This window comes from Helianthus annuus, chromosome 10 (assembly GCF_002127325.2).
Source record: "Helianthus annuus cultivar XRQ/B chromosome 10, HanXRQr2.0-SUNRISE, whole genome shotgun sequence".
NCBI lineage: Eukaryota > Viridiplantae > Streptophyta > Magnoliopsida > Asterales > Asteraceae > Helianthus > Helianthus annuus.
The window spans coordinates 34,154,086-34,168,296 of NC_035442.2; the positions used below are offsets into that span (position 1 = coordinate 34,154,086).

Consider the following 14,211-nt stretch of genomic DNA (forward strand, 5'->3'; position numbering starts at 1 on the left):
ATTTTTCACTTGGTTCTTCCGAAAAACCACTTGTAGATCTTTAGATCTACAAGTTTATAACCTTATTTTTCAAGAAATCTTATGTTTATTCAAGTTCAAGGTTCATGGATGGATGGTTTCATCATCCTTCATAACTCTATCATTTACATCTTGCTAGTTCATGTTCTTAAACATGATCTAGCAAGTCTAGATGATGATCCATCTTACTTCTACTAACAAACAACATCCAAAAATCATAACCACACAAGATCAACATGATTTAACCATATATCTTCTCTTTATCCACTCTTTATCCCTTTATGTTTCAAGATTAGTTTATGTTCTTTAGTGTTTCTTAACATTTCACCATTCAATCTTCTATTAACCACTAAAAACAAGAACACGATGAAGTTTTTAAGCACTTAGTACTAGCACAAGACTAGGGGAGAAACAAGGCGTAAAAGTGGTGGATAAAAGAAAACTAGGGTGGTCCTTGAACTTCCGAGTGCACCAAGCTTAGTTGTAGGTCTCCTTGCACCTTTGTATGTATGTGGATGGCTTGGAAATGGCTTGAAGGTGGAGATATGGTGGAGGGTGTTGGCTGCCGTGGGGTATGAAGGAGGGAGAGAAAGGAGTTGTTTGGTGTGTTGTTGAATGAAAGAAGGTGAAGATCTCTTAGACTTATTTATAAACCAAACTTCAAGTTTATCCAATATGTAAAGTGTTCCTTAATGTCCAACAATCAACAAATTAAATATTCAAAAGACGTGTGGGGGTGTCCCACACTTGTAACCGTCGAAGGTGGGGGGGGGGGTATGGGGTTGGGTTGTGATGATTTAGTTAGGATTTAGTTAGAGTTTAAAGTGTTTAGTTAGGATATTAAGGTGTGTGTTATAATATAAGGTGTGTTAGGGTGTTCGGGGACCCTAACTAACTCAGAAAGGTAAAAACAATGTATTTGGCAAAATTTTTATGTTCCGGGTAAACTCTGGTTGTTCGGTTGGATGTGGATTCGTTAAAGTGCTAAATAAAGCTTTAATGTGTCTTTTATATTGTTTTTAGTGACACATTAAATTTCCAACACTTTGGAAAATATCTAGGACTATTTTGCCAAGTTTTTGCACTTTACTAGCATTGTTAAATGCTGAATTTTGGTGTTTAGTGCAGAATTCTGCACTTAAAGTATGTTTTAGGCACTTCAGGGCACTATAACTATCACCTAGTGACGCAGTTTAATGGTCCTCACATCCCTACACTCCCTACTAGTGTAGTATTCTATTCCTGGCTCATTCTGGCCTCAAAAATGTCTGTTTAGTGCTGGCATTGTCAGCATGTTCACTGGGTTATCCGCTCTTTGTGCTAACTGTGTTTTGTGCATCAAGTTTGTCACTATCGTTTGTGTGTAAATAATAGAGTGACAGTATAAAATGTGATGCATGAGTATGTATGTATCAGAAATCAGAAAGCAGTTTAATCATAATTATAATCAAGCACAGTAATTAAGCACTAATTAAATATTAATTAATTTGTACGGATACCTGGGTTTGTAAGGGTTGTCACAATCTAGGTGGATATTTTTATGGTGAGTGAATTTAGGTGGAATTGATGGATGAATGATGGGTGATAATATCTTAGTGTCTCAATCCTTTTCATTCAATTTTTTACCTAGATCCTGGAATTGAAAATGTATAAGTCAAACAAGTTTTACCAATGCAATGGATGAATTTACTTTCTATCAATGCAAGAAGTTTTATCTTGGAGGATTTTAGGCCCTTATGATATTAATGGAGACATGCTTTATCCTATAAGTGAGCACTTACGCCAAGAATTCTCAGGAAAGTGTGACGGGCCCGATTATGTGGATTATATGAACCTTCTTTCCTTAGACAGAAAACTCGATGTACAAACACTCACCCTTCTAGATTGCATGTGTTCTATCATTTGGGTCTTCAATCCCATGAAAAGTTGGTTTAAAATTTTTTTTTTTTGAAAAATGGTGATAAAAACACCAAGTTTGATGAGATAACAAAGCAAGTGTTCTAATCCTTATCTCCTATCACACACTTGAATTGTACATTGTCCCCAATGTACTACTGATGCATGTTATGAAATGTAATGTAATGTGCAAGTGTAAGGGTAGAGAAATTGGTAGTCCTCTGCACAAGTCTATGTGCCGAATGTGTGGTCGATACCTGCAGCCGCCTAAAATTGGATGGTTTTGTATTGGGTTAAGCACGGGTGTGCCTATAGAGAGGCACTGGACTGCTTATGATTTAGTTTGAATATGTCCCAATCTTGCAAGAATGACAACAGTTTCTTGTGTCGGACTCTTTTTCAGGTTTAATACATGGAATGTATCATGAACACCATTAATTTCCGCAGGTAAGTCCAACTTGTATGCTACAAGCCCAATCCTTTGTAGGATTCTGAATGGACCGATGTATCTGGGATTTAACTTTCCACGCTTTCTGAAGCGTGCCACACCCTTCCAGGGTGAAACCTTCAGCAAAACCATGTCTCCTACCTCAAACTCCAGAGTTTCCTTCTTCGATCCGCATAACATTTTTGTCGATCGCGAGCCACCTTGATACGTTCTCGGATCTGTGCAATCTTGTCTGTGGTTTCCTGGACCACTTCCGGACCAACTAACTGTCTATCACCTGCGTCAGCCCAACATATCGGTGATCAACATTTGCATCCGTATAGAGCTTCGAACGGTGCGGCTTGAATACTTGCGTGATAACTATTGTTGTATGAAAATTCGACCAATGGTAGGTGAGTATCCCAACTTCCACCTAAATCCGTTACGCAAGCTCTCAACATATCTTCTGATGTCTGGATTTTTCGTTCACTTTGTCCGTCTATCTGCAGGTGAAAGGCTGTACTCAGATTCAACTAAGAACCAAATGCTTCTTGAAAGGATTGCCAAATCGTTGACACGAATCTTCCGTCTCTATCAGAGATGATTGAGAGAGGCACTCCATGACGTGCAACGATCTCTCTCATGTATATCTCAGCAAGTTTACTCGTATTATCTTTTTCTTTGATTGGCAGGAAATGCGCAGATTTCGTTAGGCGGTCTACTATTACCCAAATAGTATCGTGACCTTTGGGCGTTCTTTGCAGCTTCGTGATGAAATCCATTGAAATCTGTTCCCCTTTCCATTTGGGTATTTCAGGTTGCTGCAGAAGTCCTGAAGGCTTCTGGTATTCGTCTTTTACCTTGGCGCACGTTAAACACTTGCTAACATAAACTGCAACATCGCCTTTCATCCTAGGCCACCAGTAGAAATCCTTAAGATCTTGGTACATCTTATCCGCCCCTGGATGGATAGAGTATCGTGACTTGTGAGCTTCATCGAAAATAACCTTTCTCAATCCACCAAACAGAGGAACCCAAATTCGTTTCATGAAACATAACATACCTTCCTCGTTTGGCACTAACTGCTTCTCCATCCCACGGAGATATTCCTCCTCAATATTCCTTTCCTTGAGAGCTTCTTTCTGCGCGGCACGAATGCACAATGAGAGATCTGTCTGGATAATCATCTCTAGAGCCCTAACCCTTATCGGCTTGATCCTTTCCTTTCGACTTAGGGTATCGGCGACCACATTCGCCTTCCCTGGATGATACTTGATCTCGCAGTCCTAGTCGTTCAACAGTTCGACCCAGCGTCTTTGTCTCATGTTAAGCTCCTTCTGATCAAATATGTGCTGCAGACTCTTATGATCAGTGAAGATTGTACATCGCGTACCATACAAATAATGTCGCCAAATTTTCAATGCAAATACCACTGCGCCTAACTCCAAGTCGTGTGTGGTATAATTCTTCTCATGAACCTTCAACTGGCGTGACGCGTAAGCTATAACTTTTTGTCGCTGCATCAACACGCAACCCAAACCTTGGCACGAGGCGTCACAATATACCACGAAATCATCCGTTCCTTCGGGTAGCGATAAGATCGGTGCATTACAAAGCTTGTCCTTTAACAACTGAAATGCTTCTTTTTGTTTGATTCCCCAATCAAACTTCTTATCTTTCTGAGTGAGGGAAGTCAATGGTTGAGCGATTTTTGAGAAATCCTCAATGAACCTTCGATAATAACCAACCAAACCTAAGAATTGTCGAATCTCAGTCGGCATCTTTGGAGAAATCCTCAATGAAACTTCTTATCTTTATCGCTTCGATCTTTGTTGGATCTACGTGGATTCCATTTCCATTGACCACATGTCCAAGAAATTGGACTTCGCGTAACCAAAACTCGCACTTCGAGAACTTGGCATTCAACTTCTCCTTTTTAAGCAACTCCAAAATAGCTCTTAAATGTTGTTCGTGCTCATCCTTCGTCTTCAAATAGATCAAAATATCGTCGATGAACACAATCACGAACTTGTCGAGGTACGGTTTACAAACTCTGTTCATCAAATCCATGAAAACGGCTGGCGCGTTTGTCAACCCAAACGGCATCACCAGAAACTCGTAATGTCCATATCGAGTTCTAAAAGCAGTCTTGGGAATACTTTCCTCTTGAATTCTCAGCTGATGATAACCTGATCGCAAATCGATATTTGAATAGTAGCTTGAACCTTGCAGCTGATCAAACAGGTCATCAATTCTCGGCAGGGGATACCTATTCTTGATAGTCAACTTGTTCAATTCCCGATAATCGATAGACATACGAAAGCTACCATCCTTCTTCTTGACAAACAAAACTGGAGCTCCACAAGGTGAGAAGCTTGGTCTGATAAATCCCTTGTCTAACAGCTCCTAGAGCTGCGTTGACAACTCCTGCATCTCTGAAGGCGCAAGTCGGTAAGGTGCCTTAGCCACAGGCGCGACGCCTGGAACTAAGTCAATGTGGAACTCGACTTGTCTCTGCGGCGGTAATCCTGGCAAGTCTTCTGGGAAAAATTCAGGATACTCCTTTACCACTGGGATGTCTTCAATCTTTGGCTCAGCAGCTTCTTTATCCACGATGTGTGCCAAGAAGGCAACACATCCCTTCTGTAAACACCTTCGAGCTTTCAGACAGCTAATGATTCTTAGAGGCGTATCGCGCTTCTCTCGGTGAACCACGATCGTTTCACCATCTTCTATTGGGATGCGAATGGTCTTTTCATGACACTCAATCTTGGCTTTGTTGCTTGACAACCAATCCATCCCTACCACCACGTCGAAGCTTCCCAACTCGACTGGTAGTAGATCCAAAGTGAACTCGCGTTCTCTCAGTTCAATTACACATCCTCTGACAACTTCATTGGCTTCAACTAGCTTTCCATTAGCCAGTTCAATTGAGTACGGTACATCTAACTTACTAGCGGTTAGCCCAAGCATATTCTTAAATTCTATCGATACAAAGCTATAGTCGGCACCAGTATCAAATAGAACATATGCAAAGCGTTGATTTATAAGGAACGTACTAGTGACAACGTTGGGATCCTGGCGCGCTTCCCTTGCTCCGATGTTAAACACTCTTCCACAGGCTTGGTTCAGCTTTGGGCATTCCTTCTTAAAGTGCCCAACTTCTCCACAATTAAAACATCCGGGTCCTTGACCATTACCACCTCCGTTTCCAGCTTGAGTGTTGTTCTGGTTGCGATTTCCATTCCCAGCTTGATTCGCAACGTTTCCGCGGTTTCCATTTCCGCCATTTCCTCCCTGCTAGCGGTTTCCATTACCATTCCCATAACCTCGGTTCCCAGTACGCCCAACACCAGTTCCAGCCCAACACGTATCCTTCGTGTGGCCGTTCCTTCCACATGATTCACACTTCCTCAATCTGCATTGGCCATTATGATGGCGCTGGCACGTATTACACTTGGGCAGAGTACCAATATAACCCTTTCCTTTGTTCTCAACACCGGTTGCAGCTCTGGCCGGTGTGCTTGATTCACCCTTTTTGTTCACATTTCTTGTACCTTGCTTGAAGTTTGAAAATTTCCTTTTATTTTCACCAGACGACTCCACATGAGTCTCTTTCTTCTTCTGCTCAGACATTGAAAACTTGTTCAATCGAATAGCTTCCACAGTAAGTGCCATACTAAGATCAATGGCTTCTGTGATGGTTGCGGGCTTGGAAGTAGTAACCATACTCATGATCTGAGGTGCCAATCCCAGATAAAGCGCTCGATACGTTTGAACTCCGGTGTGACCATATACAGCACTACATGGGACAAATCGTGGAATCTCTAATCATACTCTGCAATCTTGGGACCTTCCATTTTTAGGTGCCAGAACTCGGTCTCCAGCTTCTGAATTTCGGCACGTGAGCAGTACTTCCTTCTCATGAGCTCCTTTAGCTCATTCCATGACATCGCGTAAGCAGCAGCTTCACCCAGAGTTTGCACTTGCAAATTCCACCAAGATAGGGCTCCATCCAGAAAAAGCCCTGAGATGTAAGTCACTTGTTGCTCGGGAGCACACTTGCTCATTCTAAGGACAGATTCAGTCTTCTCAGCCCATCTAACAAATGCAACAGCACCTCCTGTGCCGTCGAAATTCACGGGCTTGTAATCGAGAAATTGCTTGTAAGTGCACCCTGTACATACGTTAGAATTTACAAATGGTATTAGCGAACGTGCTATAAGTATCCAAATGTATCATAGTATATCTCAAACGACTTAACATTACAATTGGGTGGATTGTTATTGCCGTGATTGTGCGAGATATTTCCGCTCGTTTCTGCATGAGAAGCAGCGTATTGCGCGATAGCTGCAACAATGATTCCTTGAAGTTCTGCCTCATTAGTGGGCATGCCCGGGTCACGTCTTGGTGGCATCTTCTAAAAGATGTTTCACGTTGGTCAGGTCATAATAAATAAATAGTATGCGTACGTAATAACATTCATCAAGCACATAACATCTCATGTTATAAATTTAAAACAAGTAATCCAACAATGCATTTAATGAGAATACTACGATTGCACTATAAAAACCAAGACCACAATGTAATGTTTACAAGTTCATAACTCTATCGTACATCAACAGTGACTAAGGGCCACATCGCCCTTGTCCGAACTATCTAATTAGCTACAACAACAACCAAAATACAAAATATCAAAAGTCATGACATCAAAATGCGGTCTTCAAAAAGTTGTATAGTCGGCACCATCGTGGTCTTCTCACCAAAAGTCTGCCTGCGTCGAACCAAAATGCCTATGCTGATGGCGGAGGAGGAGGAGGAGGAAAACGAGAGTAATACAGGCGACGCTTATGTAACCAGTACTCCTCTAAAGCACGACAGACGCGCAGCAAATATGCTATCTGCTGCTCAGATGTCAAGAAACGGACGTCTGAATCAGGTGAAAGTGGACGAGGAGTGTGTGGTGCTGCAAAGGGGGTCTAACAATGGCAAGGTGGTCGTGGAGCTCTCTCCAACTCAAATATACGACGTGTCAATGCCCCCTGTTGTATCATCAAGGATGTAAGTATGTCCTCCGTAGAGTACCCAACATGGTATAGGTGATACGGATCAGACAATGGCATGATAGGGGGCGTAGTCCATAGAAATGGCTCGCTCGATGGCATGAAAGATGGTGCAGTAGGTGGTGCAACATGAGGAAACTGATATGTGAACAGAAAAGGTGATGACAGCACGGGTGGAGCAGAAACAGGCGGCTAACTCGATGACCCCTCTTCAGGACGAGGCGGCGGTATGTCCTAGAGGAACGTAATGGGAAGATCAGTACGGTGAGCGTCTGTGGTGTGTGGGGGAAACAATGGGATATCAGTGGGTGCGAACACGGGTGCTACTGGGGGATTGACAGGCAGCACATACGGTGGGTAATCGTCATCGTCATCGATCCACCCGTTGCGGGTGTCGGCATATCGTGGATCTATATGAGCAGCAAAAGGTGCACGGTCAAACAATACCGGCACGAGATCAGGTAATGGTGCGTCAACAACAGGGTCATCCACCAACGGTGGAGCAACAACTGGTGGGTCAGCAATGGGTGGTACAAAAGCTGGTGCCTCATCATGAACAGGGTCATGCTCTAGTGCAGGATCAGGAGCAACTACTGGCTTAGGGGCCATGACGGGCTCAGGATCAACAAGATCCATATCAAAATCAGCAGGAATATCAAACAAAGGATCAATAGGAGCTACGGGCGCCTCTAAGGGCTGGTCTAAGTGAATGAACTCGATCTCCTGGTCAGGATCGAAGTCAGGGGGAAAGACAGGATCAAAATCATCATCAACCTCGTGGTCAAACTCGAAGTCGTGTGCGGGACCGGGTGCAGCTGACAATGCCATGTCAGGATCAGCTTCTGAAGAGTGATGCAGCACTCCCTGAGTGTGTAAGGATGCAGATGCCACAGACTCAAAGGAATCTGGGACAGGTGAATCAGCAGGAAGCTCCTTTGCAGGGGCCTCAGCGATGGGAAGAATGACGTCAGCAACAATAGGGGCCCCGCCCTCATGGTCAGCCTCAGGTGGGTCCTCCTCAAACAGATTGATATTGTCGTCAGAAACAACATCGAGTGGCATGTCTATGACTGGAAAAGCAGCAAGCGGTATACGAGCAGGGATCACCGCAAGTGGTAAATCCCCGGCAGGAAGGCCATCAGCAGGCTCAACTCCGACGTCAGGCAGCGCGAACGGCTGGAAATCATCATCGTCGGTGCTGGTGGTGTCTGATGTGTAGACCTCTCGCTCTGATGGAATCTCGTCATCGGACACGATCGCCATGGGGTCTAGTGTGTCTGACACTCCTGTGTCTGAGGGTGATGGCATGATGTCTGTAACACAACCACACATATGCACAAATAATCAACATAAGATCAAATAAACATGTAAGTCACCATAAAGCAAACAAATAATTCTCCTAGTCTCCTAGACCATCCTCCCAGCCTCTCAGACTGATCCTCCTAGCCTCTCAGAATAACTCCCTGGCCTGTAAGACCAACCTCCCAGTCTCTAAGACTAAACCTCCCCAATCTCTAAGATTGGCCCCTAGTCTCTAAGACTAAACCTTCCCAATCTCTAAGATTGGCCCCTCAGTCTTTATGACTGAACCTTCCCAGCCTCTAAGGCTGAACCTCCCCAGCCTCCAGGGCTGAAATCCCTTAGTATCTAAGACTGAACCATAAATTTTGAAAAAGGTGCTCGTACTTTTTGTTCATAAAAATGTTTTGTATCCTGGATCTGGACGTAATGTATGTAATGTAAAAATGTTTTCGTGAGAGCCCTAGTGATCATAGTCTAGATTTGAGAAGAATCCTAGTTCGCTAAGAACTATGCTCTGATACCAAGCTGTCACAACCTGGCTTTGCGGAAGCGTGGGTTTATTTGGTATGACTTCTTAATACCATAGCATAATCACAACAATGCTATATGAAAATAAAACCATGATGTTCATCCATTCATTCAAGTTTAAAAAGTAAAACACAACAACATTGTTTTTTTTAAAAAGTCGACACGTAAAGCAAATTACAACATGACATTAGTTTAAAATGTGTTCACAAGACACAACCAAAAGACATGAATAAAAATACAGTTTAAGACTTGTGACCCGTCCAGGCAAAGGTCACAGTTCCTAAACTTGGATGACATCATTATTCCTACGCAGCTTGACGTGATGCATACCGTGCCAGATCCACTAATTTCCTGAAATACATGTAGTTTGAAAAATCAACAAAAAGTTGAGCGAGTTCATGTAAAAGTGAGTATGTATAAACCTTTAAAGTATGTATAAAAGTCCCTGGTATGTAGCAATAAGGAAAAAGAGATCACCAATGGGTTGCAAAGCCACTGGTATGTGTGACAAAGTGCAGGGAAACTCAAACCTAGCAAATTTGTTACCGGGCTTCGGCTCTAAGACACAGTCACCTCTATGGGCCTCCCCGGCCTCACGGGTATGGGCTCGCTACACCCAAATAGATCTATCACTCTTGTGTCCCTTGGTCCTAACAAAGAGGATTAATGGCCTCAAGTGTTATTGCCCACCCCTCACATGATCTAGTAGTATAAACCCTCCCTACGCTAACCATACCATGTAATAAGAGTTTGTAATAATTGTCGCATGTATTTCACCCCCGAAGTATAAAACTGAAAACAGCAAAGAGAAAACGGGGACATGAACTCACAGAAGTGCGTATCCAGAAACGCCAAACTCCAACTCAATCTGCTGCGTGACGGCCTATACGTACTAATGCCTATTAGACGGATGGGCCGTGCCTTGGCTTAAGGTTTAACGTTTTTGGAAAAATAGTTAGGCAACTATTTCGTATTCACACTTCTTATTTATTTTATAAGTATATTTCCTTCCCAAGGATGGGGGTAGTAATACATGTATACTTATAATTCCGAAAATATATTTTTAAGTCTCATTGAAAAATATATTTTAATCACTTTGTCTAAAATGTTTTAATTTCCAAAATATATATATTTTTCCCAAAAATATTATATTTTAATTCATAAGTTTTTCCAAAATAATATTCTACCAAAAATATACATATAAGAGTATATTTCAGAAATATTACGTAAGTTACGTTTTAAAGTTCGCGTTGTAATAACAATACTTGTGTAAGTTAAATAATTATTTTGTGAGAGCGTTGGTATTATTTTGGAGTCGTAATTTTATGATATTTTCAAGTTATATTATTTTTACCCTAAAAATAATATATCTAGTACACAAAGTAACAAACAACCACACAAGCGTTTTATTGTAAAATATATACATTCTAAATATATATATTTCAATTTTTATTTATGAAAATCAACCTCCGATACTTGGTATTTTTGTAATAAAAATCGTAGCGAAGTTTATTTAGAAAAATAATGTTAAAAATATATTTGTAAACATTTGTTAGAAAAATATTTCTAAGTGTCGTAATTCTAGAAAAATTTCACTAGAGTTTCCTCTGTAAATGGAGGTGCTCATGCTTTTTAGCATATCATTTTCTTTTGTAAAATCAATCAAACAATTTAACAATCAACAACATACAATTTTTAATCACTAATCTTGACAAAAATAAGCCTGAATCATAAACTCATGAACTTGGAAGTTTGTAAAAATATGTAGTAAGTTACTAACATGCTTAGTAGGTCTTGTTATCTTTAAAAATACGATTAGTTTCCTGAAAACTTTATTTTTAAAGAATATGCACTTTCACAACTTCTAGTCATGATTTCCAAAAATATTTCTTTGTGGAATTTTTCTTGTTACACAAGTGTTCATACACTTGTTTACTTACTAAAAATGTTTTTAGTTCATACAAGATCCGGGTTTTAACAAAACTAGTATTTTTCACTTGGTTCTTCCAGAAAACCACTTGTAGATCTTTAGATCTACAAGTTTATAACCTTATTTTTCAAGAAATCTTATGTTTATTCAAGTTCAAGGTTCATGGATGGATGGTTTCATCATCCTTCATAACTCTATCATTTACATCTTGCTAGTTCATGTTCTAAAACATGATCTAGCAAGTCTAGATGATGATCCATCTTACTTCTACTAACAAACAACATCCAAAAATCATAACCACACAAGATCAACATGATTTAACCATATATCTTCTCTTTATCCACTCTTTATCCCTTTATGTTTCAAGATTAGTTTATGTTCTTTAGTGTTTCTTAACATTTCACCATTCAATCATCTATTAACCACTAAAAACAAGAACAAGATGAAGTTTTTAAGCACTTACTACTAGCACAAGGCTAGGGGAGAAACAAGGCGTAAAAGGGGTGGATAAAAGAAAACTAGGGTGGTCCTTGAACTTCCGAGTGCACCAAGCTTAGTTGTAGGTCTCCTTGCAACTTTGTATGCATGTGGATGGCTTGGAAATGGCTTGAAGGTGGAGACATGGTGGAGGGTGTTGGCGACCCTGGGGTATGAAGGAGGGAGAGAAAGGAGTTGTTTGGTGTGTTGTTGAATGAAAGAAGGTGAAGATCTCGTAGACTTATTTATAAACCAAACTTCATGTTTATCCAATATGTAAAGTGTAAATGTTCATCAATCAACAAATTAAATATTGAAAAGAAGTGTGGGGGTGTCCCACACTTGTAACCGTCGAAGGTGGGGGGGGTATGGGGTTGGGTTGTGATGATTTAGTTAAGATTTAGTTAGAGTTTAAAGTGTTTAGTTAGGATATTAAGGTGTGTGTTATAATATAAGGTGTGTTAGGGTGTTCGGGGACCCTAACTAACTCAGAAAGGTAAAAGCAATGTATTTGGCAAAATTTTTATATTCCGGGTAAAGTCTTGTTGTTCGGTTGGATGTGGATTCGTTAAAGTGCTAAATAAAGCTTTAAAGTGTCTTTTATATTGTTTTTAGTGACACATTAAATTTCCAACACTTTGGAAAATATCTAGGACTATTTTGCCTAGTTTTTGCACTTTACTAGCATTGTTAAATGCTGAATTTTGGTGTTTAGTGCAGAATTCTGCACTTAAAGTATGTTTTAGAAACTTCCGGGCACTATAACTATCACCTAGTGACGCAGTTTAATGGTCCTCACATCCCTACACTCCCTACTAGTGTAGTATTCTATTCCTGGCTCATTCTGGCCTCAAAAACAATGTCTGTTTAGTGCTGGCATTGTCAGCATGTTCACTGGGTTATCCACTCTTTGTGCTAACTGTGTTTTGTGCATCAAGTTTGTCACTATCGTTTGTGTGTAAATAATAGAGTGACAGTATAAAATGTGATGCATGAGTATGTATGTATCAGAAATCAGAAAGCAGTTTAATCATAATTGTAATCAAGCACAGTAATTAAGCACTAATTAAATATTAATTAATTTGTACGGATACCTGGGTTTGTGAGGGTTGTCACAATCTAGGTGGATATTTTTATGGTGAGTGAATTTAGGTGGAATTGATGGATGAATGATGGGTGATAATATCTTAGTGTCTCAATCCTTTTCATTCAATTTTTACCTAGATCCTGGCATTGAAAATGTACAAGTCAAACAAGTTTTACCAATGCAATGGATGAATTTACTTTCTATCAATGCAAGAAGTTTTATCTTGGAGGATTTTAGGCCCTTATGATATTAATGGAGACATGCTTTATCCTATAAGTGAGCACTTACGCCAAGAATTCTCAGGAAAGTGTGACGGGCCCGATTATGTGGATTATATGAACCTTCTTTCCTTAGACAGAAAACTCGATGTACAAACACTCACCCTTCTAGATTGCATGTGTTCTATCATTTGGGTCTTCAATCCCATGAAAAGTTGGTTTAAAATTTTTTTTTTTTGAAAAATGGTGATAAAAACACCAAGTTTGATGAGATAACAAAGCAAGTGTTCTAATCCTTATCTCCTATCACACACTTGAATTGTACATTGTCCCCAATGTACTACTGATGCATGTTATGAAATGTAATGTAATGTGCAAGTGTAAGGGTAGAGAAATTGGTAGTCCTCTGCACAAGTCTATGTGCCGAATGTGTGGTCGATACCTGCAGCCGCCTAAAATTGGATGGTTTTGTATTGGGTTAAGCACGGGTGTGCCTATAGAGAGGCACTGGACTGCTTATGATTTAGTTTGAATATGTCCCAATCTTGCAATTTGTTAATAGTTTGTCAACAGAACAATTGATCGACCATTTACTGTTCTGTTTTTGCACAAGCACGGGCGTGCCACATAGTGTACACGACCGTGTAGTAGCAATATGCAGAATCTGCGTGTGCACAATCAAATGAGTTGGTTGTGCATTAGGTGTGGATCTGTTCCATCTTTTGAAAAAATTGATAAACAACTTGTATATTCGAAAACTAAAGTGCACTCGAAACAGAGAACTATGGTTGAAATCAGATTAGGATTTAAACCAAATTCAAAACAGTTTCTGCCCAAAATTTATTTCATTTTTGTACAAAAACATGCATGGTCATGCCTTAGTAGGTGATGCGTGTGTGGTGTTATATATTTTTATATATATTTTAAGCCCATTTACACTTTTTAGCCAAGTTTTAAATTTATAAAACACGATATTTACTAACACTAAACACAAATATGGGCAAGTGCACCCATCGTGGACGTAGTATAGTGTTGGTAAGATACCGAGGTCGTCCAAGGACACAAGAGCTTTTAGTACTGGTTTATGCTCAACGTCTAATCAAATCAAAAATTACAAAAAGTTTTTAAATTAGAAAAAAAATAAAACTAACTAAAATGCTGAAAATAAAAATAAAAGTAAAAACATATAGACAAGATGAATCACTTGGATCCGACTCGTGTGTAGTGTAACCTTTGATTATTTCCGCACTTTTGCACTTGTTAAG

General features: G+C 40.2%; 1 protein-coding gene across 1 annotated transcript; it reads right to left on the bottom strand.

Annotated features, from left to right (window-relative positions):
* Nucleotides 1-7,638: 7,638 nt before the first annotated feature.
* On the bottom strand, nt 7,639-8,667 carry LOC110880953 (proline-rich extensin-like protein EPR1). Its single transcript, XM_022129367.1, has 3 exons — nt 8,407-8,667; nt 8,158-8,268; nt 7,639-8,100 (listed from the first exon to the last, which is right to left on the bottom strand). Exons 1-3 carry the CDS (start codon nt 8,665-8,667, stop codon nt 7,639-7,641), a joined length of 834 nt encoding a protein of 277 aa, XP_021985059.1.
* Between the last annotated feature and the right edge of the window lie 5,544 nt (nt 8,668-14,211).

Coding starts and splice junctions, on each gene's coding strand:
- LOC110880953 (XM_022129367.1), bottom strand. CDS start 8,667: ATGGCGATCGTGTCCGATGACGAGATTCCATCAGAGCGAGAGGTCTAC. Junction 8,269..8,406: donor TTGAGGAGGACCCACCTGAG/GCTGACCATGAG, acceptor TTACACACTCAG/GGAGTGCTGCATCACTCTTC. Junction 8,101..8,157: donor TTGATGATGATTTTGATCCT/GTCTTTCCCCCT, acceptor CACTTAGACCAG/CCCTTAGAGGCGCCCGTAGC.